This window comes from Necator americanus, chromosome IV, assembly GCF_031761385.1.
Source record: "Necator americanus strain Aroian chromosome IV, whole genome shotgun sequence".
Classification (NCBI taxonomy): domain Eukaryota; kingdom Metazoa; phylum Nematoda; class Chromadorea; order Rhabditida; family Ancylostomatidae; genus Necator; species Necator americanus.
The window spans coordinates 28,252,761-28,279,672 of record NC_087374.1 but is presented as its reverse complement, the minus strand read 5'-3'; the positions used below and the strand labels follow the sequence as shown (position 1 = coordinate 28,279,672).

The 26,912-nt window shown below is 40.7% G+C and overlaps 3 protein-coding genes across 5 annotated transcripts; all 3 read left to right on the top strand.

Annotated features, from left to right (window-relative positions):
* Positions 1 to 258: 258 nt before the first annotated feature.
* Positions 259 to 26,842, top strand: RB195_002990 (uncharacterized protein; the record flags this gene model as incomplete). 3 transcript variants are annotated; one of them, XM_064200476.1, is made up of 25 exons in its annotated part: positions 259 to 374; positions 9,478 to 9,613; positions 11,048 to 11,245; positions 11,298 to 11,355; positions 11,418 to 11,833; positions 12,530 to 12,666; positions 12,726 to 12,907; positions 13,127 to 13,241; positions 15,991 to 16,112; positions 16,169 to 16,264; positions 16,324 to 16,502; positions 17,596 to 17,689; positions 18,011 to 18,096; positions 19,474 to 19,575; positions 21,641 to 21,805; positions 21,862 to 21,951; positions 22,004 to 22,132; positions 22,754 to 22,923; positions 22,994 to 23,107; positions 23,494 to 23,618; positions 25,274 to 25,429; positions 25,493 to 25,590; positions 25,652 to 25,789; positions 26,507 to 26,629; positions 26,792 to 26,842. In XM_064200476.1, the coding sequence occupies 25 exons, from the start codon at positions 259 to 261 to the stop codon at positions 26,840 to 26,842; spliced, it is 3,396 nt and encodes a 1,131-aa protein (XP_064056357.1). The 3 variants fall into 3 exon arrangements, with proteins under 3 accessions (XP_064056357.1, XP_064056360.1, XP_064056358.1); XM_064200477.1 differs by lacking the exons at positions 259 to 374; positions 9,478 to 9,613; positions 11,048 to 11,245; positions 11,298 to 11,355; positions 11,418 to 11,833 and having other exon boundaries at positions 12,640 to 12,666; positions 12,726 to 12,753; positions 12,812 to 12,907; XM_064200478.1 differs by lacking the exons at positions 259 to 374; positions 12,530 to 12,666; positions 12,726 to 12,907; ... (16 more) ...; positions 26,507 to 26,629; positions 26,792 to 26,842 and adding exons at positions 6,139 to 6,259; positions 7,896 to 7,977 and having other exon boundaries at positions 11,418 to 11,872.
* Positions 4,443 to 5,294, top strand: RB195_002992 (uncharacterized protein; the record flags this gene model as incomplete). The annotated part of the gene is made up of 2 exons (XM_064200480.1): positions 4,443 to 4,541; positions 5,133 to 5,294. The coding sequence occupies 2 exons, from the start codon at positions 4,443 to 4,445 to the stop codon at positions 5,292 to 5,294; spliced, it is 261 nt and encodes an 86-aa protein (XP_064056361.1).
* On the top strand, positions 12,345 to 12,618 carry RB195_002991 (uncharacterized protein; the record flags this gene model as incomplete). The annotated part of the gene is made up of 2 exons (XM_064200479.1): positions 12,345 to 12,468; positions 12,530 to 12,618. The coding sequence occupies 2 exons, from the start codon at positions 12,345 to 12,347 to the stop codon at positions 12,616 to 12,618; spliced, it is 213 nt and encodes a 70-aa protein (XP_064056359.1).
* Positions 26,843 to 26,912: the final 70 nt, after the last annotated feature.

The following is a 26,912-nucleotide window of genomic DNA, read 5'->3' as shown; positions in this document are numbered from 1 at the left end:
ATATCACAGCAAATGTAAATCAACTTTCAACAAACTGTTAACGTAGAAGTTATTTTATAAACTACATCAACGTTTAGCACTACATGGAAAACGTTTCCATGGTGATTAAAGTACATTTTTATAGCTTTTAATTTGTAATTCTATAAAAAAGACGAGAATCGCTGAGCAAACTTCCCCAAGGTCTTAAAAGCTCACTCATTCCTGCTGCTCACAGCTCACACTTAACTGCTAATCTCCTCAAGGTGTCAGCAGGTCAGCATGACGTCCTCAACTATTGTACTCGGGATCGGTTTCGATGTGTTTATCGTTGCCAGCGGCGAATTTCTCATGAAGAGAGCACGAGCACTTCACACCTACGAGGTTCAATCACAGTGGTGAGATGCTCGTGAGATCCTTGTTAGGCAATAAATTTCCATATTGCTTGCCAGGTGCATTGGATTAGTATGGGGAAAGTACAGTAGCCGATGGGTACGGTGCTACTTGACATGTCAGCCCCGAACGGATTCGATCAGGTGTTAATAACGAGAATATTAACATATTGACAACAAAAGCAGGGGATTAGTAAACAGCTGACCGAAATCCATTACGAGCATCACTTTATTGAACGAATAAGGAAGTAAAACACTTGTTTTTCATTTTCACAAAAAGTTCCCTCATTAGATTTTCTACCTTTTTTCTCTGAAAAGCACTGCGTACGTTCCTGTGTTGTTCGCTGGCAATAAATTTAAAGGCATCACCCCACGAATCTGAGGTGGTACGGATTACTCGGTGGAATATTCTTATAAGTGATAGTAGATTATGGAGAGGAGGGTGATTCGGTCCATTTCTTTCTAATTGCCGTAAAAAAACGGCCGGAGAAATGCGGCAAGGCTGGAGCGCTCCAATCGAACTCCTTGTAGAAAATAGCGCACCAGAACGCCCAAAGGCATATCTTCCGAGCCGTTTTTTACGGCAATTAGGAAGAAATGGAAGGAATCTCTATAATCTACTATCCCGTATACGAATACTCCACCTGAAATCCGTACCACCTCAGATTCGTGGAGTGATGCCTTTAAATAAATAAATAATTAATTGTATTAAATATTATAGTGTAATATTATCATTTTAAACATTTACACTACATATAAAGCCGTTATGGGCGGGTGTAACGCAGTCGTTAGGAGCCAGTCCGCTTCCTGCACGATCGATCGGAGGAGTTCGAATCCTCCCTAGTGCTCACCAAGCCTTTCATCCCTCCGGGATCGATAAATTGGTACCAGACTTGTCTGGGAGGATAGAACACTGAGTTGACACATCGGCTAGCCACCGCAAGTCATTGTATAGGCCAGTTACACGTTCGTAAACCCCAAACGATTCTGAATTGAAGTGAATGTGGGGGAGCATCCCAAGCGGATTGACTAACGCCAGACACTTCATCCTTTATCCTTTATTACACAGCCATTATATGTGTTGTTTTATACTATATTATTATAATTAAACCATATTCAATTAGTAGAAAATAACAGTTCTCTAAGAAAATCCCAAGATTTTTAGTTTATGGACAGTTTTAAGGACAAGTTTTTCTTCAATGTTCCTAGAATTTACAGATTACAATATAGTGAATTTAAGAATAAATGAACAAAACAAGCAGCTAAAGGGACATGTTTTTTCTACTTTTTTTGCAGAGTTCAGTTTTTTTGTTAGCGAATAAAATAATAACTTGCTATATATTTATACGGTCAAATGTGTGCAAAGAATAAGATAAGACAAAGACAAAAAATAAATAAGACAGAAAATAAAAAATAAGACAGAAATAGTAAAAGATAGGAGGAACACAAGTCAACTAATTTGACAATAAATATACATAATGTACATAAATTGATCACTAGGGACACTTTACGATTGTTTTCATTTACGTATTATAATTTTTACATAAATTTACATATTTGCTAGCATTTTTGGAGCAAAAGCTATTGATTACTCAGAAGCTTGTGGATCAGGCAAATATCATAAAAAATTTTTAGGGGAACAGCACATGTAAATATCCAAAAATTAAATAACTTAACTCAAATATAAGCCAATATCTACTTCTACTCCTTTTGGAAGATGGGAGTAGTGAATCCATTTTTAGTAATCGCTTCTCTTACGTTTCTTCAAATTTTCTGAGAACGTGACCACTTTGAGGAGGGGATTTTTCCGCCACCGTACTCCAATGCATGCTACATAGTTGGCGGCAAGTTCAAATGGAATTATTCAACGCTCATGGTCTTGTTCTGCTCCTAAAGTGGTTAACGTTGCTAAAGGACCATTACTCACCATCAGACAGACAATAGCACATCCGTCACTGCGCCATTTGCATAGCAGCACACGGACGTTGTGGAATGTGTCATCACACTGTCACCTACGCTGTGGGCTACGGTACTGAGACGTCCATCACTAAGGGAATTTTCACGACGACAAAATTCGGTCAGCATTTGATTGCTTGTTTTGCTTGTGTTCTGCTCAAATTTTCATCGCTTTGTGAAATTTGATCCGTGGACAGGTCAGGACGAAGTGAGGCCATGAGGTAATTTGAGTCCCGCGGAGATAAGGCGAAAGGTGGTCAGCACATTGCGCAAAAATTCCATAACAATGTATCAAATGTCGTGAAGCTATGTAAAACATGTGTAAACAATGTCTTCGCAATAAGCACTGTGTGGGTCACTGGGGGAAAAAAGGGGGTGCGGAGAGTGAGGGCTTTCCTGACGCGATGAGTTGCTCTAAAAAAATCTTTCCTGTTTTTCATCTCAGGAAAACCAAAGTACATACTTAACATCAATACTTGAAGTGGTCTCCATGGAAAAAAGGAAAACTTTCCTAAGTCAGAAGTGAGAAATGAATAAATATGATTACTTTCTCAATTTTATCTTTGTGCAATCATCTTCTAATGTTCCGATGTGCATAATTTTAATCGGTTATTCGAAAGGAGAGAAAATGACAGTTCGTTTCTATTATAGAAAATCCAAGTAGATCACAATTTCAGGATTCCGCAACTATCTTGGCTCACTGCACTTAAAATTATTAAAAATAAAGAAAAATTTAAAAAATTACTAAAAATAAAAAACTAAAAAAAAATATTAAAATGAATTAAATGAGGCTCTAATACCACAGTATGTCCTGCAGGTACCTCATATAGAGTATTAGAAACAGAAAAAATTTCCGATTCTTCCTATCTTTCTATTTATATAATTATAAAGAATTATAGATATATGTTATATTTGTATTATATCTATATTTATATTAGATATATATTATAGAATATTGTTATTATAAATATTATACATTCCTTCTATTTTTTATTATTAATGTAGTTATTAATTGATTTTCTTGAGCTGTAGCCACGATTGGTATCGATCTTCTTTATTAAACATGCCAAGATTCAAAAGACAGTCGAACATGGGTAATGTAGTTAGTATTATTAATACCGTTATTATTATTGCTATTATTGTTACTATTGCTGTTAGTATTATAATTGTTATTATTATTATTATTATTATTATTATTATTATTATTATTATTGTACCAACACTATTATTCAACCATTACTCATCCTTATTATTTTTGTTATTACTATTATAATTATTACTACTACTATAAATACCGTTATTGTTATAAGTAGTAATAATAATAGTGTTGACACTGGTGTAAATATTAATCTTAGCATTAACTTAACTATTAGTATCGTTAATCGTTATATTAATCTTAGCATTAGCTTAACTATTAGTATCGTTAGTATATTGCTTCCATTATTATTGCTAATTTATTACTTAATTTACTTCTATTATTAGTGACAACATCGAATAGTACTACTTTGTTCATGTTCTTTTTTTATTTCACAGCACTTTTATTTGTTCAATGATGGTTTAAGGTGACTGAACAGCGCAAGCTTCAACATCCAAGCATTCGATAAAGGTTATTACAACTAAGTGTCGTTTAATTAGCTAATCGATTAATCATCGTATATAATAATAATAATAATAATACAATATCATCATATATTAATTATAATAAACTACAGATGATCCAGTGGTCAAAAATCTAAAGATTAGAAAATATTTAAAACATGATACTTTGATAATATGGGAAAACTGGAATACCGGAGTAATGAATATTTCTATTTTATGGTTCATACCTATAATAAGTAATGAATAAATGAAGGCGAAAAAATAGTGGCAAGAGGTAGAAGTTTACTGCAAAATTGTCAACAACTGTACGCTACGAGCTGTGCAGAGTAGCTTAGAAACCATAACTTACTTAAGTTCACCTGCTTTGAATAAAACCTGTACAGGGCGGATTTCATCGAAAACAGGTGGATTTAAGCAAGCTATGGTAATAGTATTATAGTTTCGTCTTACTTGTTAGTTCTTTCTTAAACAGATGAATAGCGATGGATGAATCGATTTTATGAAGATTATTTTTATTTTATGAAGCTGTTGTTGAAGATCAAACAGGATGGGCTCGGATATGTTAAAGGACGACACACCGTTGCGAAGATGCGGATAGCCGCCCGCTGTTCAAGTCAAGTAAGTCAAATACTCCATAAACGCAAAAATAAACATAAGTACAAACATATTTACATTGTTATATGTAGTTTGTTAAATGCCTTTGCTTTATTCTTAAACATTGAGAGTTTCCCAGGAGGAAATGGTTGTTCAATACAGTGGGCGAGCATTATCAAAAAGAAGAGAGTTTAGTTAATTGTAGTTGCCTAATTTTGAAGAAGTAATTAAGTGAAAGGAATTAATTGAGTGAAATAAACAAGCCTAAATAATTGTTTAGCGCTATAGAGAGAATTTTCTAAATAATAAATCATTTCATTTCTTTCCACTCTAACCAAAAAGGCAACTCCTTACTTTATTTCCGAAATTTATTTCTTTCTCAACACAAGGGATTTCTTTGAAGTTCTGGGAGAACGATAGATTTCTACAAAAGCCAGCCGCTAATGCATCAGTGTTATCGATCAATAACTAGTCATAAGAAACGCTATAGTCAGAAAATGGTGAGCCCACACCCGAAAATGTGGGAATGACGAAGTCATCCCGTCTGGCTGGCGTATGCGACAATTTGTATGAAAAACGAGGACAAACTGGATGATTACCTCATTAATTATTCAGCGCGTCAAAACGGACGCTACGGCGCTCCGTTGCGCATCGTTGGACATCCAAATGAACCATCGTGGACTCAGCAATGGAGGTCGTACAAGGTTGGAGGAAGAGATCCTGGAAAATTACATCGTTCTTCTTGAAAGCATTCATAGCTGCTGGGGTGGTGAATAAGTATTGTTGGGTAAAAGTTGGAAGTTGCGCGGACAAATTGAGATTTAAAGAACAATTTTTCTAAAAGAATAATTCCACGAAGACCTTGTCACTGCGGATCTTTTTTTTCAAGGGAGAGAAGCAACTAACTGCTTCTTACACTAGCCAGGTGAAAGTGCTTCAGTTCCACTTTTTTTTTATTGAACATGAAAAAAATCTAACACTCAGTGTTCTAGTTTATCCACTTATGATGGTGTTTGAAGGAAATTAGTGCACAAATTTCCATGGAAATTAGTGCACAAATTTCCATGGAAATTTATAGGAAAGCAAAGAGAACCACTAGATGATTACGACCACATTTACCTACCAATGAGGTGAAGCTAGCGGTTATCCATTATTTTCTTCAAAATAATGGATAGCCGGGTGAAACAAGAATTATCCATCAAAGAACATAGGTAAGATGAGAGAGCATAGGTTATAAAAGAAATTCGGAAGTCCGTGAAGAAACTTGTACCATGATGTATTATTTATCATTTATTTAACAGAATCATTACATTCGTATCTAAAAGACACTAAACAAACTGTAGTGTTGCCGAATAAGTGTATAAGGTTGGTAAGAAAGGCTTCTCACGATTTTTTGAGAAGTGCAGAACTTTCGGCTCTTGATCGGTGCTCATGATGTGTCAGATAAGTGGTAGTTTTAAAACATTCTCGAAGCTTCCCCGCAAAAAGATATATATATATATATATCTTTTGCGGGGAAGGTTGTTAAAGTTAAAATCTTTTAACTTTACTTCATACCTTCCTTAGCTTTAAACACGATGTCAACTCAACAGAAGTGGCACTGAGGCATCAACTTCCATGAATGACGTCGCGGCAGTGGAGAGACATCCGCAACATCAACAGCGCATTGGTGCACGGCACCACTACCATCGCAGGTTCGCTCGTTCCTCAGAAGAAGACAATCGGACATGCACCTCAAGAAGGTCCCCCTTCTGAGAGCTTCGAGAAAATGCAGTTCTATCATCTGTCCCCGTAAGGAAACACGCTCATAGCTGCCGACGACGCCATACAGCGTCAGAAACTGGCGGAAGCTGTTTGAGAAAAGCACCCGACAGGTGCTCCGGTGCATCTCCTCCATGACAATACGGAACCCACCTAGCTATTGAGAGGCATAAAAAAATCGAAAAGCTAGGATGGAACACAGTACTCCATCCTCTGTATTCTCCTGACATAGCCCCTCTGATTACCAATTATTCTGTCTGCTTAAGGCTTACTTGGGTAAGAAAAATTCCACCAAGTTCCATGAAATAAGTCGATCAGTCGCTTACTTCTTCGAATACAAGCCTTCCCGGTTCTGCGAGAATTGGATCGCTGACCTGTCCATTAGATGGAACACTGTAGTGACTAATAAGGCTATTATATTGTTTAGTGTATGTATGTGTATGTTGAATAAGAAATAAAGAAGAAAAAAGTTAGAAAAGTGACGAAACTTCCTTATCAACCTGATAAGAAGGCGAATATATGGTGGCGACAAAGCTTAGGACTTAAAGATGTAAGGTATTGGCCTCAGGATGCAGGCAACCTACACACACTTGACGATGATGTCCCTAAGTAGAATAAACAATCTGTCTCTTGCAAGAAAGGGGATTTAAAGCCCGAACATTTAGTCCAATCCGAACAAAGTCATAATATTATATGTGCACTAGACATTTGTGGTACAAATAAGTTTTGAAGGATTTGTAAAAAATGGGTGGATATAACTAGCATTAAATTGCATCCGGACCATATTGTAACTAAGTTCATTTCCCTCTAAAAATCAGTATATGTCATTTCGCTGGAATGTAAACAACATAATTTCTTTTGTGCTCTAACCGTGTCAACTTCTGTGCGGACAAAGCAGAAATTGCGGGAAGCGCAGCTTTTTTGTTTTAATTTGAAGAAAAGTGCGGCTGACGGACATCAATTGCGGTGTGAAGCGTATGGGAGCATGCTCCGTCAATGAAAACATGAGAGTTCTGGCTTCGCCGTGTCAAAAGCGGCGATTTTCACAACCAGGGGAAAAGAACGCGAATCATCTGTGGATTCAGCTCAGAGTGATCTCCGACGAGCTATCTCAGCCTAGCGAAACCATTATGCAACTGAGCTGAGCATTAAAGCTCAAACTCCTCCAATAGACCGAGAGACATGACAAAGTGATCCTTCAGCACGGCAACGCTCAGCCACATGTTGCAAAAATTGTCAAGAAGACTTAGGAGGCGCTTCGTTAGGATGTCCCACCACATCCACTGTATCTACCAGACATTCCGGTTTGCTCATTCTGACTACCACTTATTCCGGTCGATGACTCATGGCCTGGCCACTTCACTATTGACGCACTTCACATCTTAAAAGACAAAAGTTGGGTCGATTTTTGGACCGCCCTAGAAGACAAGGAATTTTTTCGACGCGGAATCCGTATGCTGTCTGTAAGATGGAAAAAAAGCCGTAGATAACGAAAGACAATAATTTGAATAAAATATATTACACCAATCTCTCTGAATAAATCTTCAAAGTTACAGAAAAAACCCGAAAAACTTATTTGTACTTCTAGTAAAAATATGTAATTAGACTTACTTTAAGATGATGAAAAGACAAAAGGAGGAGCGAATGCTGGACCTTCTTCATGGACGGACGAGAGCAAGATTCTGAAACAAGCCCCTGGGTGCTGAAGCAAAAAAAAACCCGGTCATTTAATTCAATTCAACCTTTTAAAATCTAAAATCTTAAATCTAAATCTAAAACAATATCTGAGAGCATAAGAAACTGAATTGGGTGAAGAAATTTATCGTAACAGAACTTATATAAATGTAATTACGAATTCCATCCGTAATTAAATTCGTAATGAAACGTCTTTTAAGCCTACAGGTGCAATTCCAATTCTTCCTAGCATTTTGAAAAGGGTGAAATAAGTGAATGTTGACCTTCTAACGTACTTTCGAAATGAAATACGTATATGGATTAACAAGTAAACTACATCGAATTAAATAAGCTGAGCAGTAAACAGCACAAAATCGGTCTTTCCTTAATCCCTACATATATTGACAATTTATAGAATGATACGAATATAAAGTTCAGAGTTGCGTGAAGATTCCTGGAGTTTACACAATTCTGAACTGTTTATTCAAATGTTGACAATTTTTTCGTGAACGCTGGTATTTGTATTCAATTTTTTTAAAATCGATTTACAGCCGAACGTGGAATCGTTTAGGACACAACCACACAGGAGTTATTGAAGTCGTTGATATCCTTTTTCTTACCATATGTCTGACCTAGTGAAAATTAAAATTATTAAAAAAAATTGTAGATTATGAGTATAAGCGTAGCCCCACACAATTCCACTTAATCTTCCTAACAAGCGCCGTGGGAACCGCTTTAATTCCTACAAGGTACGTTAGAACGCTAGTACACACCCCGGTCTCTTCAGCAGCATATTATGTTCGCTCGTGGATGCAGCACACAAAATTGGAAGGTCCCAAGAATAAAAGCCGTTTCCTACGCCGTTTGCCAGAACCCTCTAGGAAAAAGTGAGTGGGCCCATGCTGATAATTGTAATCTAATGCCCAGAATTTTATCCTATGCGGAAGCAAAAATTGCATAAACCAGATGATCTATACTTGGGTCAAAACGACATGAAGCACAGACCGTTGCGCAAGCTGCCGCGCTCGGAAGCGGTGCGGTGGAGACAGCGGTTGGAATCGAGGTGGGACCATGGCGAACTGCAGAGGTGTGTGGCGGTTGCGTTGATCCTTACACGATCACAACCGCTACGCTCCACCGCTCCGCTTTGAGCGCAGCCGCTTGCGCAAATGCCCGTGTTTCATGTCGTTTTGACCCGACTATAGGTGCACGTTGCCTTGCAACGGAAGCATTCATCATGTCAGCAATTCCAAGCCTCTTCTTCATAAATGTAGGCGAAATAAGAGTAGACGCCTCGTCACGTAAATCATCACTAAATCGAATAGTTAGCATATATATCAAGAGTTCCCGCGGCATCTAACTTCCATAAAGAGGTATCTGTCAAATAAATGAAAGGAAAATATGCTAACTCTTTGTGTGGAAAAGTGTTGAATTTGTTGAATCAGAAGTGGCAAGATGATACGTAAATGCACGCAATCATCCCTCTCAATATGAAAATTTCCAATATTCCAACCTTCATTCACAGGAAATCAAAAGTCAAATCAATCGAAAAGAATCAAAAGGCCGTGACGCATGTGATGCAACTCGGTGCTATACCAGTCTTGGCTCCGCCTCGAAGTCAAGCGGTCTACGTTGTGATTGGTCGGTGCCGCCTGCTTAGTGTGGGTTTGCGGCACGGATCCCTCCTGAATTTGCTGCTCAAATAAAAAGGTTGTGCGAGATTTCGTATAAATCCCTCTGAATTTGACTGCAACAGCAAAATAGATAGAATATCTACTCAAATAAGGAGACAAGATCAGTTTCCTCGTGCTTATTCCTTTTTCTGCTTCTTTGACTTATGTGCTGGATTAGCATATCAGTATTCTTCGTTTGATATTATCGACCCGTTTTTTTTCAAAGATTCTGATTCACAGGTTATCTGTGATCCTTTTTCTTGTTCTACTGCTACTCCAATCTCCGATACTCCGAATTCTGCTTCTTCGTTGTCATTCATTTTACATCTAGAATGTTCTGTCGAATGGAACGAGAATGTCGACCCAATAGTCCGTCAGTGTTTTAGCATGCTACGGGAAGGGTTAAATACGGAAAAAAAGAGAAAGAAAACGCAATCATGCTATGCACAACACTGGCACCTCCACAGGCAGCGTCTCACAAACTAAGAAGGACTTCGATATCTTCGACATTTCCGACCTTATCGGAATCGGACGCATAATTGCTTAATTTCCCCATTCTCGTGATTCTCTGTTGTAAGGTGGCTCCATAACTCATAGGAGTTAGCGAAGACGATGAGCGAAGAGGTGAGAGGCGATCTCATCTCTAGTTGCACAAGACGCCTTTAATTCTGGCGACACGAGCACGACATGCAGACCGCTGCAGACTTTGCTCTTAGAACAAAATCCAGAGATGCCTATCTACACGCTCTTCTCGGACCTGCAGAGAGAAACGAATTCCGCGTGACTGCTTCGAGGACCAAGAGCAGAAGAAGTGACGCGTATATGATGGTACATTCGTCATTCACGGAGAAAAGGGTGAAATATTTTTCGAAATCCTCCAATCTTGTATTCTAGTTTTCATCGAAGTCTATGATAACGATTTTGTAGAAGGACTTTTTGTTGCCGATCACGTCCTTGAACTCCTCACAAAGCACGCCCACTTCTGATTTATCATCTGCTGACCTTGACTTATACCAGATGACGATGCTCATGAATTTTTGAGAGCGAAGGCAAAGAATGACCAGACGTATCAACAAGATCTCGTGAGAACCAACGATATAGACGACAGATGGGTGTACAAAAAACGTGCTACATTCGGTGACGGAACATTTTTATTCGCGAATGGCGAGTGTACCGTCATTCATCTGTCGCACGTCGAAAATATCGCGGACATATAACACTAGTGATTCCTACGAAAGATGGTGTTTAGACTTCTCGCATCCACGACGGTTTGGAAAATGCTCATGATATGTTAAACTTGCGTTTTGTTCCTTTCTGTGACATGCAAAAGTCTTGCATGAAGGACAGCCATGCGAGCAAGCAGGGTTTCAAAAAAGATTCAGCACGATTGACCACATTCACACTGTTTCAAAGCTCATTAAGGTATCACGAGAGTACAAGATGCCGCTCTGTCTTACCTTCATCGACTTGAAGAAGGCCTTCGACTCAGTTAAGACGGAAGCGGTCGTAGAAGCCTTAGACAACCAAGGCGTCCCTTCTCAGTACATGAAGGTACTTCGAGAGTTGTACAGTAACTTCACGATCGGAATTTTGCCATCCGACAAGAATATCATCATTGAGGTGAAGAGGGGGGTCCGACAGGGTGATGCAATCTCACCCTAAATATTCACAGATACCCTCGAGAAACCTCCGCAATGCGAAGGTTGAAATGGGACGACATGGGAGTGGAGGTTGATGGTCGGCAGCTGCAGCATTTGTGCTTTGCTGATGACATCGTACTGATAACATCTAGCATCAGCCAAGCGCAACGAATTCGACGAAACATGTGGATGCATCGGTCTTCACCTGAATCTCCAAAAGACGATGCTCATAAGTAACGGATGGGTCTCGGATGCCCCATTCACGCTCAACGGAACGAACATATCCGAATGCACCAGCTACGTTTATCTGGGTCGGGAATTGAACATGAGGGACGACCTGACCTCTGAGCTGGGCAGGAGGAGACGAGCGGCTTGGGGAGCTTATAAGGGTATCGAGGATGTATTGAAGGAAAACCTGGCCCGTGTTCACCTCTTCAACATCACCGTACTTCCTGCTTTGACCTATGCTTCGGAAGCCTGTGCATTTGGCAAGCAGGAAGAAAATTCGATGAGCGTCATTGAGCGCGCAATTGAGAGAGTGGTGCCAGGAGTATCCCATTCCACGCAAGTGAGGGACGGGATTCAAAGCTGTCTTCTACGTCAGTGATTGACGATTAGAGACGCCGCCGCGTTTGACAAGGAAAGTAAAATAAGGTGGGTCGGACACGTGATGCGCTTTAACGACAACCGTTGGACCAGAGCCGTGAGCGACTGGGTTCCCCGCGATATTAAGCGCACAACAGGAGGACCGATGACCCGATGTTCAGATTTCTTCATGAAGTCCTTCAAAGAAAATTATGATGCTCTTCGTGTCCCACGCGAAAGGAAGAACCACTAGGCTACTTTGGATCGGGACAAATGGAAGAATTACTGGCGCCCACTCAACCAGTTTGAAGATCAACAGGAATCAAGAAATCAAGAAATCTTTGTATCTTTCACCCTTGCCTAAACGGCGGACATTCATATATTCTGGTACACGTAGCAGTATGAACATCAATGAACCAGACCAAATTCAAATTATCGAAGTTCCAACGAAACATTAAGATCGGTTCCGTGCTTTACTTACTCAAGAAGCAAGTATGGACGTGTTCAGCGTAAAATCTCCTAGGCAATCTTATCATATCAGTGACACAAATGTAGTTACATGGCTGAGAAGTGTTTCTCATTTTAATAACTTTCACTCTGTAAACCACTGGAAGATTCGTGGGTTGCATCCCTGTTCATGAGGATTACATCATGATGATGATAAAATTACCGTTTTTAGGCGCTCGGCAAGAAGCCTATCGGCCAACATCACTTAAAAGCAGCTTTCCGATGTCACAGAAGACCATCGATGCGAGTGACAGAAGGTAGCATTCATGCGCAGTATCCACCATGGAACAGAAATATGGATGGGACAAGGTGGGTTTGTACATTCTTCCGTTAGCACTTTGCTAAACTATTGGAGGTATGTATTTCAGAAATGGCTTCCACGTTGCATCTCATTTGGTACCATCTACATATCGTGGTAACTCGTCTTCAACATCTTCTAGACGTTTGTTTGAAGATAGGCAACACTTTGGGCGTTCAATATCACCGTCACGTCCGCCAACAATCACTGAACATCGCTTTGAGCCTCAATCTCCTCCACGTCGTCTTCCCGGTGAACATTTTTTTTTTTGAAAATCTTGCACAATTGATCACATTAAGAAAGAACGATCTTCTCCATAAACACCTGGAAAGTGGTGTGAAGTAAGGTAAACAACAAATAACCACATTAGAGGTGCAGCGTACTTACAAAATCGTATCATCAAAATAGAGAGTTAGGATTTGGGGCAAAAAGTGGTACAGAGCAACAAGAAAAATAACAGAATGGTTTTAGGAACGTTCGAGTATGGCTATACATATGGAAGCAGGAGTTACAGGCATGATCAAACAACGTTTCTCGGTACACCTAGATTACACACGCGTTATCAGCCGGATCATATCAATTATAGGTTTGGCTGCCTTGTCACATGAAACGTAGTATTAAAAATTCCGCCGTCTGTTGCAACCCTCGAAATTACAATCACTGATATAGTTGCGTTAAAACGACATTAAGTTCGATGCTGTTGCATAATCGGATGCGCTCGAAGCGGCGCGGTCGAGCGCTGCGATTGGAATTGAGGAGGAACCCTCGCCAGCACCATTCATCGCTGCAGTCCTTATGAAGCTTACGATGGTTCCACTATGATCCACCGCAGTACAGGGGGTCCGTGAAGTCATGGTGCACTTTTGACAGTCACGGGAGGGCAACGAAAGAAGATAAAAATGCGAAATCTTCATCGAATAAAAGGAAAACTATTCGAGTTTCTTACTTATTCAGTGCAGTGGCGATGTGGCTTCCATTTTTTATTCTAGACACGTCCTAACTCAGGTTCTTCCCACACATGTTTAATGACGCCCTATGTAAGAGGGTGAATAACGTCTGTGATTCTAGTGTTTAACTGATTAAAGGCATCACCTCACGAAACTCAGGTGGTACGGATTTCAGGTGGAGTATTCGCATACGGGATAGTAGATTATGGAGAGGGATGTGATTCTGTCCATCTCTTCCTAATTGCCGTAAAAAACGGCCCGGAAGATGCGGCGCGTGCACAAGGCTAGCGCGCTCCAATCGAACTCATTGTAGAAAATAGTGCTCCGAAACGCTCAAAGCCCTATCTTCAGGGCCGTTATCTACGGCAATTACGAATAAATGAACAGAATCACCTTTCTCAATAATCTACGATCCCCTATAAGAATTCTCCACCGGAAATCTGTACCACCCAAACAGACAGGACCAAAACCACCATAAGCGATAAGGATAAGGATCCAGCGTCGGATCATATCAACTGTTGACTATCGCTTAAGCAGGTGTGTGAATGTGTATATTTTCTGAAAATACAGCATATGGAATTTTAAAAAAATAGCGATATAGAAAACATAGCGAGCATGGTGGGAATAAGGAGGAGAGGAAAATACGGGGGAACCCACTAGGATGCAGGAACGAATGCAGCAGCCATTGCCATGCGGAATGTTTAATTCAGTTTTTTGAGTTTCTGCTAATTTCTAACTTGTTATATTTTTAAGGCTTATTTCTAAGCATTAGTAGACGTCTTTTCTAGTTGGTTTACGCTTTTTCGTGGTACCAATACATCACTCCATTCACCGGTTCCACTTTCGAGCGCTGCACATAAATCTGGTGACGTTGGATCTGTTCTACTTTGGCTTCCGAGGGCACGGAATCTATCTCATTCATCTTCACAGCTTCTATTTCGCACTAAGTTGGCACTGTCAGACCTATATCACCTCGTTTCCCTGTAATCTCGCACAGTATGGCGCTATGAAACCTATCTCATTTCATTTTATCTTTCTCTTCTGGTTCCGCTGGTGGTTATCATATTCACTTGATCTGATCATATCACACCGGTTAAGCGGGGTGAGCCAGAATACCCGCCTGCCGCAATGCCGATACTGTACCTATAACTTCAATTAAGAGGACATCTTTTTGGCTGATGTGAATGGATACCTACCCTTTGATAATTCCTCAACTCTCAATACCTATCTTCATGAGTTTTGGGTGCGTCTAATTACTAAATCACAGTTGTGCCGGAATCGTACACGGGACTATTCCCTGCTTATTCTATTCCTTTGCTGCTTTTTTACTCTATATTTTCTGTTTTTATTTGTATTCATCCTTGCCACATCCTTATGGCACGCCATTGAGCGTAATAAATAAATAAATAAATAAATATCACTCACTCAACTCTAGGTTGTCGACCAAGACCATGACCAAGACCGATCATGTCGTGAGTATGAGTATAGAATAAAATAGAGTGAGTCAATCCTAGCACAACAAAAACAGGGATTCGCCACCTGGGGTCGCGCCACGTAACGTCACGACCGACCATGGTTCTTCTAGTGGGGAAGAATCGTCCGTACTCATATCATCATGTAAAATTCTACCAATGTAGTTACATACTCGGATCTCGGAGTGAACATCAGTGTAATGGGTGTACCAGGATAACTGTTACCGTTAGAGTTCTTACATTTTTGGTGTAAATGGCAAGGTTCCGCTTTGGTAACCATGAGCAACATTATAAACATGAGAAACAGAGTGCGCAAGTGTTCCCAGACACTCCACCACTTACAGTCAGCTAAATACTAGAAATACACTCATTAATAACTCTGGCTTATGCTTGGTGAGCGAGACGTGACTCGGTAACTGTGTAGAAAATTTCCCGTTTAGCGCTCCACTGAAGAAAATTAGTAACGGTGCCTATTTTGAAATCCCTTTTTCCTTGCGGTGGATGACAGAGCTCCTTGACGCTAAACAACGTATTTATATGCAATTACAGATTAGTCTGCAAAAATTAGCGTCAAGGATCCGTTTCATTCTCTTTTTCGCTATCCGCTGCGAAATACAGACGGGTCGAAGCAATATGACGTTTGGTGCAGTTACGTAAGCGGCTGCGCCCGTAGCAGCGTAGCGGTAAGAAATGAGAGGGAACCGTTTGCTAGAACCACTCATCACTGCGGTTCGCGATGTTCACATCTCGAGCCCAACCGCTAACTCCACTTCCAGAACACTTCGAGAGCAACTGCTCACGCCACTGCACTGCCCTTCATGTCGTTTCAATCCGACTATACTGTAGTGTTTGAGTGCTCGAAAGCGAAAAACTGCTAAATTTAACTTTCTCCACATTATTCATCACTTCATTATAGACATGTTAATCGGTCGCTCCACGAACCTCGTCGCCGGCAATTCTCACCGTTTATCCCGTTCCAACGACATCCGGATAAGTATAACAGGGAACAAGCACATGAGGAAAAGTTTGGTTACCGAGGTAAGTACTTCATAATATCCAGAGTTCAAGGTATTCAAAAATTGCAAATGTTGAAGGTGTTAACAACACCGAGAACTGTCGACCTCGTGAATTCCCTGTGAATCACGATTGGGATGACGCCCAAGCATTGCATAATCTGACTACGCCAACCGGTAAGTTAAAAACGGAAGTAGCCTGATTGGGTAAAATTTGAAAATTTCTTTGTATTTAGTATACTCAGCAGGCGCTTTGGTAATTTGGAAAGAAAATGGCTATTATGGTTTCTTATGTGATAAGAACACCCTTTATGGGAATCTACACTTTTTCGCCGATCTCAGCACTGTCGCGGTTGAAGAGGATAATAAAGTACTTGGGGAGTTGCCTTCGGATCGAATTCAACGAGGACATCGAGTAGGTCTAAAATATATATACCTTTCAATGAACACGGTATCATCATCATCATCATCACCACCGAAAAGGAGGTGAAAATACAAGTGGTATTCGAATGACATAAGCAGAGATTAAAAAAACATCGTGTAACCTCTTCTGAAAGGTCAAATCACTTTAAAGTAACAATCGCGGGAATTTTCCGGATTGAAATTTCCCGATCAGTAGGCGGGGAGGATTTAATTGAGGAGTATTATATTAAAGGAGCGCGTTTCTACAAATCCAAAAAGAGTGATGGCAGGATCCTAAACTGATTAGTCCGCTCTCATACTCCAAACCAGTAAAAATGAAGAAAAAAAGTGCAATCTAGAACTTCGAATCGAATTATATGTGATTTCGAAGCTCCAATCTTTGCATCAAACAATTTTACATTCCAAAGGGTACGAAGTGTTGTGCTCATTAGTGCCGAGGACGATTTTATGAAAAAAAATCGGGTAACAGAGGTATTTTATGAAAAAAATCGACTGTCGTTAAAAAAATCCTAAACGCCTCTGCATTAACGTCGAGCACTTTGACGCGGCCAAGCGGGTTGATTAGTGGTGTCACATCATCGTTCTCTATGCCTTTCACAAGAAACTAACCGATCCTGGGGGAAAAAACCATGGAAATCTTGATAGGAGACTTGTCACATTATTTTCCGTAGATGCAAGTTGTGGATTTCGCTTTGCTCGATAACTTGCACTTGTTCCTGTGAGGACAAATAACAATACAAATGAGGGAAATGGAAATCACTAGCGTCCTCTCTTCCCTTTTCTCGTTTTCTGTTTTTTTTTCTTTTTTCCTGCTGTCTAATATTACTTCGTTCGTTTATTGTCGCAAATTCGGTACAATGGCATTCCGTTGCGATGTCAAACTGTTTGTCGGATAAGCATTTTCAGTTCTAGAAAGAAAGGATAAATGTTTTCTTTTTATGGTACCTTTATCCGCGGAGCACCTTTTACCAAAGGATATTCAAACCGGACCCTTTTATCAAAGGCCAGAAAGCGTTGCGCAAACGATATTCGATAGACGTTTGGTTCATATTTAGATGATTCCGAAGTGATCTACGTTATTTCAGGTCGAAATTGAAGCGGAATTTCTCGAACCTGACCTTTCAGACCCGGATACTCATCATCTAATATATGTTAGGAAACTTTTGAAGATAGGAAGCGGTAAGCAAAGGAGTTGATGTAAGGCAGTAGATAGTCACTAACTCTTCAATTTACGTCCTCAAAATTAATTTAACGTACCGTAGTACCGTATCAGTATGATAACATTGAACCTCAAAACTGAACAAGACCTGAACAAATCAGATAGAAAGGCTGCATACGAAGGCTGGAGAATACAAATTCCAAAGATGAGAAGTTTTAGAAATGCAGCTTAAAAAATTTATTATTTAGGAAAAGCAGAGTGTACGTTAGGTGCAAAGACACCTCACCAACCATGATTTGGATACTCCTATCTAACCTAATGTTCTGAAACTTTTCTTACAGAAGCCAGTTTGGAGCGTATACAATCAGAAACCCTTGTTCCACTAACAAAGAGGAAACCGTCGCCATATTTTAGGGCACTGAGTGAGGTGAGACACATGTACATACGTAGCTCCGAACAGCGCGAGCGTTTCTGGGGATTAAAGGCAGGATATCACGGATTCAAAGGAATTGGGATCTCTCTACGAACAGATAGTGCATGGGATGTATGTAGTTGACCATGATAAGCATGATCACGATGAATTCCGCTTAGCGATCCAGAAAAAAAGTGTGAGAAAGAGCAGTAATTACTGCAGTTCGCATACAATACAAAAAATTGTTTCGCATTTTTCTGGATTGAAGTAGATAAAGTGCCCAGCGTTAATCAGTCCACCTGGGATGCGCCACCACGTTCACTTCAATTCAGATTCGTTTGAGGTTTACAAAGTCGCGTACCCGTACCCGTACAAAAGCCTTACAATGACTAGCGACGGCGAGTCCTTAGAAGATCCCAGTGTTTTTATCCTCAGAGACAAGTCTGGTACCAATTTATCGACCACTGTGGGTTGAAAGATTGGCTGTAGGAGTTCCGAACCACCGTCTAATTGTGCAGATACAGCGGAACCTGTTATCCGCTGTGGTACACTCGCTCCTCTTCTCAGGATTGCTGCTGGGAATTGACCGTGACCACACTCTTATCTGCGAACTACACCTCCACCTCTTTGTATCTACTGCCTAGGTGATCCCAAAATTGTCGGTTTTATAATACGCTACTTCTACTGGGGAGGGTGTGGTGCAGTAGGTTAGAGGTCCGTTCTAGCCACACGGTCGAGGATTCAAATCTGCCCTAGAGCTCACCAAGCCTGTCAACCCTACAGGGTCGATAAATTGGTGCCAGACTTGTCTGGGAGGATAAAAACGCTGACTTCACACATCGGCTGTGCACCTCAAGACATTGTATAGGCCAGTTCCGCGTTTGTGCACCTCAAGTGATTCTGAATTGATGTGAACGTGGGGGCGCATCCCAAGTGGATATTGATACCCCACTGACTTTATCCTTTGTCCTTTTTACTTTTACTGTGAAATGTGCAACTCCAATTTTGGAAGTGGGGAGCAGGATTCATAGAAAACTATCAAGCAAATGTATAGGCAGACTTAGTATGTTTATTCTGTGAGGATATGCACATGTGATGTACGTGAAGGGTTCAAGAAGTCAAAAATGCTTGGTTCCTGTGTCAGTATGGAATGGTAGGATCACCGACAGGAATTCAGGAGGCCACTAGTGTCTTCTGAGCAAGGCTTTCCTTTTATGAGCTAAAAAATCTGTGAATCAATTTCAAAATAATTTTACAGCAAACTCAGGATAGTCATTCATTATGAACAGGGGTCTGAAAACTGTAGTTAGTTTAGCACCGCCAGGATGCACTGGATACAGTTGAAAAAGGTTAAATCGCTCCAGAAAATGAGCATAAATTTGAGATTTTCAGACAGGTGATCTCGTCTATGTCCATCCATCAATCCTTGTCGCACAGTCATTGCTGGAGTTCATGAAGCAACGTTTATCAACTTGCCGTCCCCCGTACGTTGAGGTAAGCGGAGAATGACAAAAAAGTAGAAAAAAAGTCCGAAAGAATGCAGAAAATCAAAAATTGGATTCAATGGAAAAAAGGAAAAAAGGCGAAAATTTACGACAATTCCAATCTAATTCGTAATTTAGATGTTTCGATTTAATCATTTATTGTTCATCTTGCAACTAAACAAAATTCAAAATAAACGACTAAAAATAAAGTCAACTCATCAACCGATCAAAATAGGGTATGGGAAGCATAAAAGCGTTGAAAGTACTTGTATATATGACTGGATTTTGTAACTGAGCTAAATCATACTGATTTTATGTTTTCCATTATCATCCCAATACTACCAATATATCTAGTCTCGGAGTACGGTAAGAAGGCTCTCATAAACTTTTCCGGGAATGCCTCCAAGACATCACGTAACCGGAGGACATTTCAGGTGATATGCAAACATGTCTCGATGAAACCATGCTCCAGTCGTTCATGGAGACGCGGAGAACCATCTCAAGGGTATCACCCCACGAATCTGACGTGATGTGGATTTCTGATGGTCAAAGACTATACGGGATCGTAGATTGCAGAAATAGGTGGGATCCCGCTCATTTCTTCCTTATCGCCGTAAAAAGCGGCCCGGAAGATGCGGTTTCGAGCTTTCCGGGGCGCTATTTTCTACAATGAGTTCGATTGGAGCGCTCCAGCCTTGTTCACGCGCCGCATCTTCCGGGCTCTTTTTTTGCGGCAACTAGGAGGAAATGGATGTAATGACCCTCTTCCCCACATTCTACGACCCCGTATAGGAACTCTCTACCTGAAACCCGTACCACTCCAGATTCGTGGGGTGATGCTTTCAAATGTTTTTCTACCAATAAAAATAAAGAGAACTACACAGTTACAAGAATACATAAAAGGAGAATGATTGATGAAGATTGTCGGATTCATTGAATCAACTAAAAAACAATGGACTTAGTCTCATTGTGGTTGCACGTAGTCGCGTACCGTACCCAGTCCCTACTACTGGTCCTGTCTCGTTAAGGGCCTGAACTGAGCTACTTTCATACAATTACTGGTACGACTGCCATGACCATATAATTTCGCGGAAAACGTTCGGGTTAGACGTGGAATGAGAGAAGAATTCATTGTCATAAATTCTTCTGACACAATCGCGAAAATTTCCTGCAAGAAGACGTTCAGATTATGTGGATCGAATCGTTTTCTTGACAAAATTGAGTACTGAACCAATATTCAGCCAAAGTGAACGTTTTCCTGATACGCGCAGCCTTAGAATCCACCAACACGACATATTTGTGTATTTGTGTATGTGCATAGGAGGGTCAAAACGACATGAAACACGTACGCAATTGCGTACGCGGCTTCTTTCGAGGCGCTTCGGCGGAACGTAGTGGCTAGGAGCGTGGTGAAATCCTTGCTGGCACCACCCATCGCTGCAGTTGGCGACGGGCCCACCTCGGTTCCAACTGCTGCCTCCACAGCGCCGTTTCGAGCGCGTACGTAAATGCACATCAACTACACTCGTGTTTCATGTCGTATTGACCCGACTATATAATTGCGAAATTCCAATGTAAAAATGCAGATTGACCGAGAAGATGGGAAGCGGTGCGGAATATATCTTATTTTTTAGAGAAAAGGATTAAATTCGATGTTTTATTGAATTAATGGCCTTAACTCATGAATACCTAATTTTCAAACGCAGCCTGGCACCAGGCGACGAAAACTAGCCAAGAAGTGCGATTATCACTTCGCTGTGTGCATCATTCGGCAGATCTGTCTCTCATTCACTTTCTACGCGACGTGTTTGGAATTCTGAGATGGATTGAAATGTTTCAATGGGAATAAGTGTGGCTGAGTGGTCTAGTGGTATGATTCTCGCTTAGGGTGCGAGAGGTCCCGGGATCGATCCCCGGCTCAGCCCGATTTTTTGTCTGCTGTGAGATGGTTGTAAATGTATAAGTCAAGGTTCTTGTTATCAGATTTCATCGGCAGCAGAAGAAAAATGCACCGTACTTAATCCATACTCTATTAACCGCACTTAATCTCAATCAATCCTTAGACAATTTTTAAGGACGCGTTGAGCGTGATCTGCTCAAATCGAGCTGTACGAGGTGACGTCACTGTTGCACCAAGATGGATGGGTGATTCTATCGGTCGACTGTGTAATTTTAAACGGATTCTTCTCACGTGTGAACCTCATGGTGATGTTGTACATGGTTATGGAACGTTGGTCAAGGTATCGGCGCTAATTTTCTGCTGAGTAGGAATTTTGGACGTGCCGGTTATCTCCAGGTTGTGCCAAATAGCAGCATAACGATACGACCATGCAATGGTGACGATCCGGTTTTTTGCTCACTGCTCAGTGTTCCTTTAGAGTCGAAGGTAATTTGTGTCCAGTAAAATTTTTAAACGACTAATTAATCTCTTCATCCAGACATCCTATAAAATCGGCGATAATGTACGATACACAGCTTGTCTGGACCTACCGAATTCCACCTACAAATGGAGATGTCTTGGGATTGCAAGGATCTCCAGGATCGAGATGGTTAACGAACCCAAAGGAGTAATGTTCTATGCAGATTTTGCTCCAATTTGCATTCAATATGTGCCATACATTAGGTTGTCCCATAAGAAATTTCTTTTCCAATTTTCTGATTTTTTTCTAAGTTTTTTTTATTCAACAACAAAAATATTCCAATTAGCAATATAGCCATTATCGATTGTCCATCGATTTGATAGATCGTTGACTTTTTTGGCCTAAAACTCAGGTAGATGGGAATTAAAGTGTCAATGATCGTGGAAAGAAACTTATGGGATAACTTTATACATACATGTTTTCGAAAGTATATTACAAAAACTTCCAGAAATTTTCCCCTTCATTTTCTTTGTTCCTCGCCTCTACAATCGCTTACGATTTTGTCAGCATTGGAAGAGAAATCATAGCTTTTTAAATTTTGATACAAAAGCATTAGATTTCCGGCACCACTTTGTTCAAGGACATTAGCCCTCCTTATTTGGAGTTCTAGCATCCATATGTACTATGCATTTAACAACTATTTACTATCTTTCGACAATTTTTGCATGTCATTTTGGGATCCATAAAGTTCCTTACAATTAACAACTAGGAATTTATGCAGCCGCCAAATGTTTCATTTCCGCTCTCAAATTCTAACCTTAATTTCAGCTTAGAAACGCGGAGAACGTTGCTGTAGCGGTAGACCTTCGCACAAAACCAGACCTAACAAACTGTGAGGAGGATTTGAAGGAGAAAAAAGTTGATGAAATTCTCATTCAGTTCGATTCGGAAGAAGCGAAACAAAAACATTACATTACAGAAAACGAAAATTTAGACAGGTATGTGCGTGTTTCTGATTTTAGCATGGCAGTCACCAACATGAACAGCTAAACTGCAAGTTTTCCATAGGTTAACCGTGAAAAATACGAAGGATTTCCCTGTGTCCCGCCCTCTTGGCTATCCTGCTGAGGCCAATGACCCGATTCCGTTATGCCTCAATGAATGTCCGAAAAAAGTGTTTAGGTAAGAAAAACATGTCTATTTAAAGGCATCACTCCAGGAATCTGAGGTGGTACGGATTTCAAGTGGAGTGTTCGTATACGGAGAGGGGGGTGATTCCGCCCATTTCTTCCTAATTGCCGTGAAAAAACGGCCCGGAAGATGCGTCGCCTGCACAAGGCTGGCGCGCTCCAATCGAACTCGTTGTGAAAAAAAAGGGGCGCCGAAATGCTCGAACTCGTATCTTCCGGACCGTTTTTTACGGCAATCAGAAAGAAATAGACGGAATCACAAGATTAAACGGAAGTGAACAGGTCACTACTGTCAGTGAAACAGTGCTTTTACAACCACTATGAAATAGGATAGGCGATCGCTGGTCGCTGGGAACTATGCGTCTAAGAATTTTATAGATATGGTGATGAACCGCATTGTCATTTCACCATACGCGATGATGTGGAGCGAAGCCAATACGCGAACTTTTTACCGCTCTATAAAAGTATGGAGGATTTCTTGCTGAGGCATAAACGACGTCGTGGTATGTGCATATCAATGTTATGATATCTTTAGGATAATACCTATAAATCCGTGTACTATAAATTGTCAAAACCCAATCATGATGTTGTCAGAAAATAATATGACCATATTCTAAACAGAAAGTACAGTATGGATACAAATACTTGTGTAAGCACCATGGACAAGTCATCGATACTATGTACTGCAGTAGAACAACAGAAGTTTCACAAAGGATCTACTTAAAAAAAAGTGTAGATAAGCGTATTAATACGAGGCCGGAAGTAATTGGATCTGCTACCTTCAGATAAAGTGTAAAGGATAAAGTTTCTGGCGTTAATCAATCCGCTCGGGATGCGCCCCCACGTTCACTTCAATTCAGAATCGTTAGAGGTTTACGAACGTGTAACTGGCCTATACAGTGACTTGCAGGGGAGTGTCAAGTCAGTATTTTTATCCTTCCAGACAAGCCTGGTACTAATTTATCGACCCCAGAAGGATGAAAGACTTGGTGAACACGGGGGCGGACTCGTACCTCCAATCGATTGTGCACGCAGCGGGACCTCTAGCCGCTATACTACACCTGCCCCTATCCTCAGAATAGGAGAAGAAATGTCTTAATTGTTCAGAAATTCAGCAAACAGCATTGCTTGTACTTTCCATGATAAACAAATAAATTAGTGCTCAAAGAAGCACGAAGGTAATAGAATCAAATTTGAAAAATTAATATAGTTCTATTGTTTTGCAAAAGAAGGAGAATGACCTAATTAAACTCGAAAAAGTTCCTTTCTTTAGTTAATCATTAATCATCCTAAGCACAGGAGCACAAACTACTTAGCTTCGCAAGAGAATGCGTTCGGCAGAGCTGACGCGAAGCATCCGCGAAAGCGCAGCGTGGAAGCGTCACGTCAGCCCGGTTGAACTCTTCCAGGGCTCATCGTTGACATCGATGATCGTGACAAAAGGGTGTAATCTTTCAAGCATAGACTATTACTGGTCAATGTCAAGTAGCAGCGGCAATCAGTGCTCAGCCCACCCGTTCGACTGTTCGTCTTTATTTTCTGCCTTAACATGAACCTCAATAAATCATAAATCATTTCCTTGATCGGTTCAGGAAAAGGACCAAAAGACTCTTGGTTTCCAACATCCACTGCATACTCCAGCGCATGAATCGAGAAAATTAAAGCAATTAGTAAAAGCCATAACTAACTGAATAAAAAAAAATTCCACCACCAGCTTGCAATCCTGGAGACTTTTGCGCGTAAAGGTACGTTTTGTACCCTAGTTGAGTGCAGTTTATGAAGTGCAAAAAGGTAATGATTCGTTCTAGCGACTAAGTAGAGGGCCATTTAAATTCGAATATGGTTCGTATGTTGGAATCCGAGCGCGAGACAAAACGAAGACGAATGGATTGTGCTGCGATTCGCGTTTTTTTGTTAGTATATTCACATTATATGGGTAATACTTAAAAATTAGGCCTCGACCGAGGAGGATACGTAATTTCATACTCTGTAAAAAAGGAGTTGTACACCCACAGTTTTTTTTTTTAGATTTGGTGGGATATTCATTAACTCCAAACAAATAAATCCACTGAAATGACCTGGAAGTTCCAGTTTTCCTGGATAAACTCAGTCATCAACACGATCATTCTCTTATGGTTTCGAAGATGTTTTCGCTCAGATAAACACCATCGTCGACGACATCAAGATGGAACCACTTTAAAACCAGCAGTTCCACAGAAAACCCTGGACACAGTTGAAAAAACGGATGTTTCTCCAACGAATGCTGAAGATAAAGAAGAGTTGAGACCATCTACGAACAGATTTCATTTCGTAGGTGAGTTTGTTTTTACGTCGGTAGTTGTGTTAATGGATTATGGTTTTAGTACTTTATGTTCAGGGATTGGTGATGATATTACCCAACTATTTGCAACAAAAGTGCAACAAAACCCATCTCCTCAGGAACAGCCCACTTCAGTTCTACGATATTCTAGCGGAGTTTGGCGATTGTTTTTGGTTCTATCATGTTTATCGATTAGTTCATCGATTTCTTCTTTAGTGGTGGTATCGTCGCACTATGCCGCGTATTTACCCGACAGTAGTTATTGCCGAATACATCACATGTCGCGATAAAGAGAAGGACTGCAATGAAAATATCAATGTTCACAAATTAACGAAGACGATAACCATACGTAATGTAAGATGTACACATCAAATTGGTGGACTTATGTTCCGGTCGCGTTCGGAATGTTTCAGTAACCTGCGATACCGACTGAAGGCATCACCCCACGATTCTGTTGTGGTACGGGTCTGGTAGCCCCGACATCACCCCACGATTCTGTTGTGGTACGAGTCTGGTAGCTCCGGTAATGCCAATACTGGGTCATAGATTGTGGGGAAAAGAGTGATTTTGTTCATCTCTCCCTGTATCATTGTGAAGGGACGACCCCGAAACGCTGTTTCTTACGACGGCTTCTGTTGCAATGCGCAACCTTTGCGCCTCGGCCCCGCATGCGATTCACCCGAATGGGTTTTTGACGAATCGCAGGCGGGAGGGCGTAGGGGTGGCACGCTGCAATAGAGGATATCGTAGGAAACAGCATTCCTGGGTTGTCCGCTTACACTGGTACAGGTAGAGATAAACGGAGTCACCCTCTTCCCCACAATCTACGACCCCGTATAGGCATTACCCGGCTGAAATCCGTACCACCCCGGATTCGTTGGGTGATGCCTTTAAGCGCAATTGAAATTGTTGGCGTTTTGAAACAAACAAATTTGTACTATGTTAGACCAGAATAAAGACCTGTTCCTTTGCTCACAGACCAATCGCGTACGCTCAGCTCTTATTTGGGGAGCTGACAAAACAATGAAAACGTTCCGATATTCTGCTTCGAAAAAATCTACTTTTTGTCAGTCAGGCGAATCCATTGACGATTGCCTTTATGTGGATCATGCACAGAAAACAGATGTCGATCTAATTGTTGTGGAAAATAAGAATGAAGAGCCGAATATTATGACATTGTTGCAAAATGACCAGGTATTGTACTTTACCTTCAAATTATTATTTTCGATCAGAATGAGTTGCAAAGATAGAATGTTGGAGTAATTCCTTCAAATTAATCGAATCAGCCAGTGCCGGTGACCATTCTCACATATTGCAGATGTTCGAAAGCATTGGATCGCTAGTCTTTTTTTTCAGATAATCAACAATTTCTTTGGACCATTGCTTAGGAAGCTCCCGAAATCCTAGTGTCTAGGATATGAGCTGATCTTGGAAACTGCACAATTTCTTCAGCAATTTTTATCAACGTATAACACAC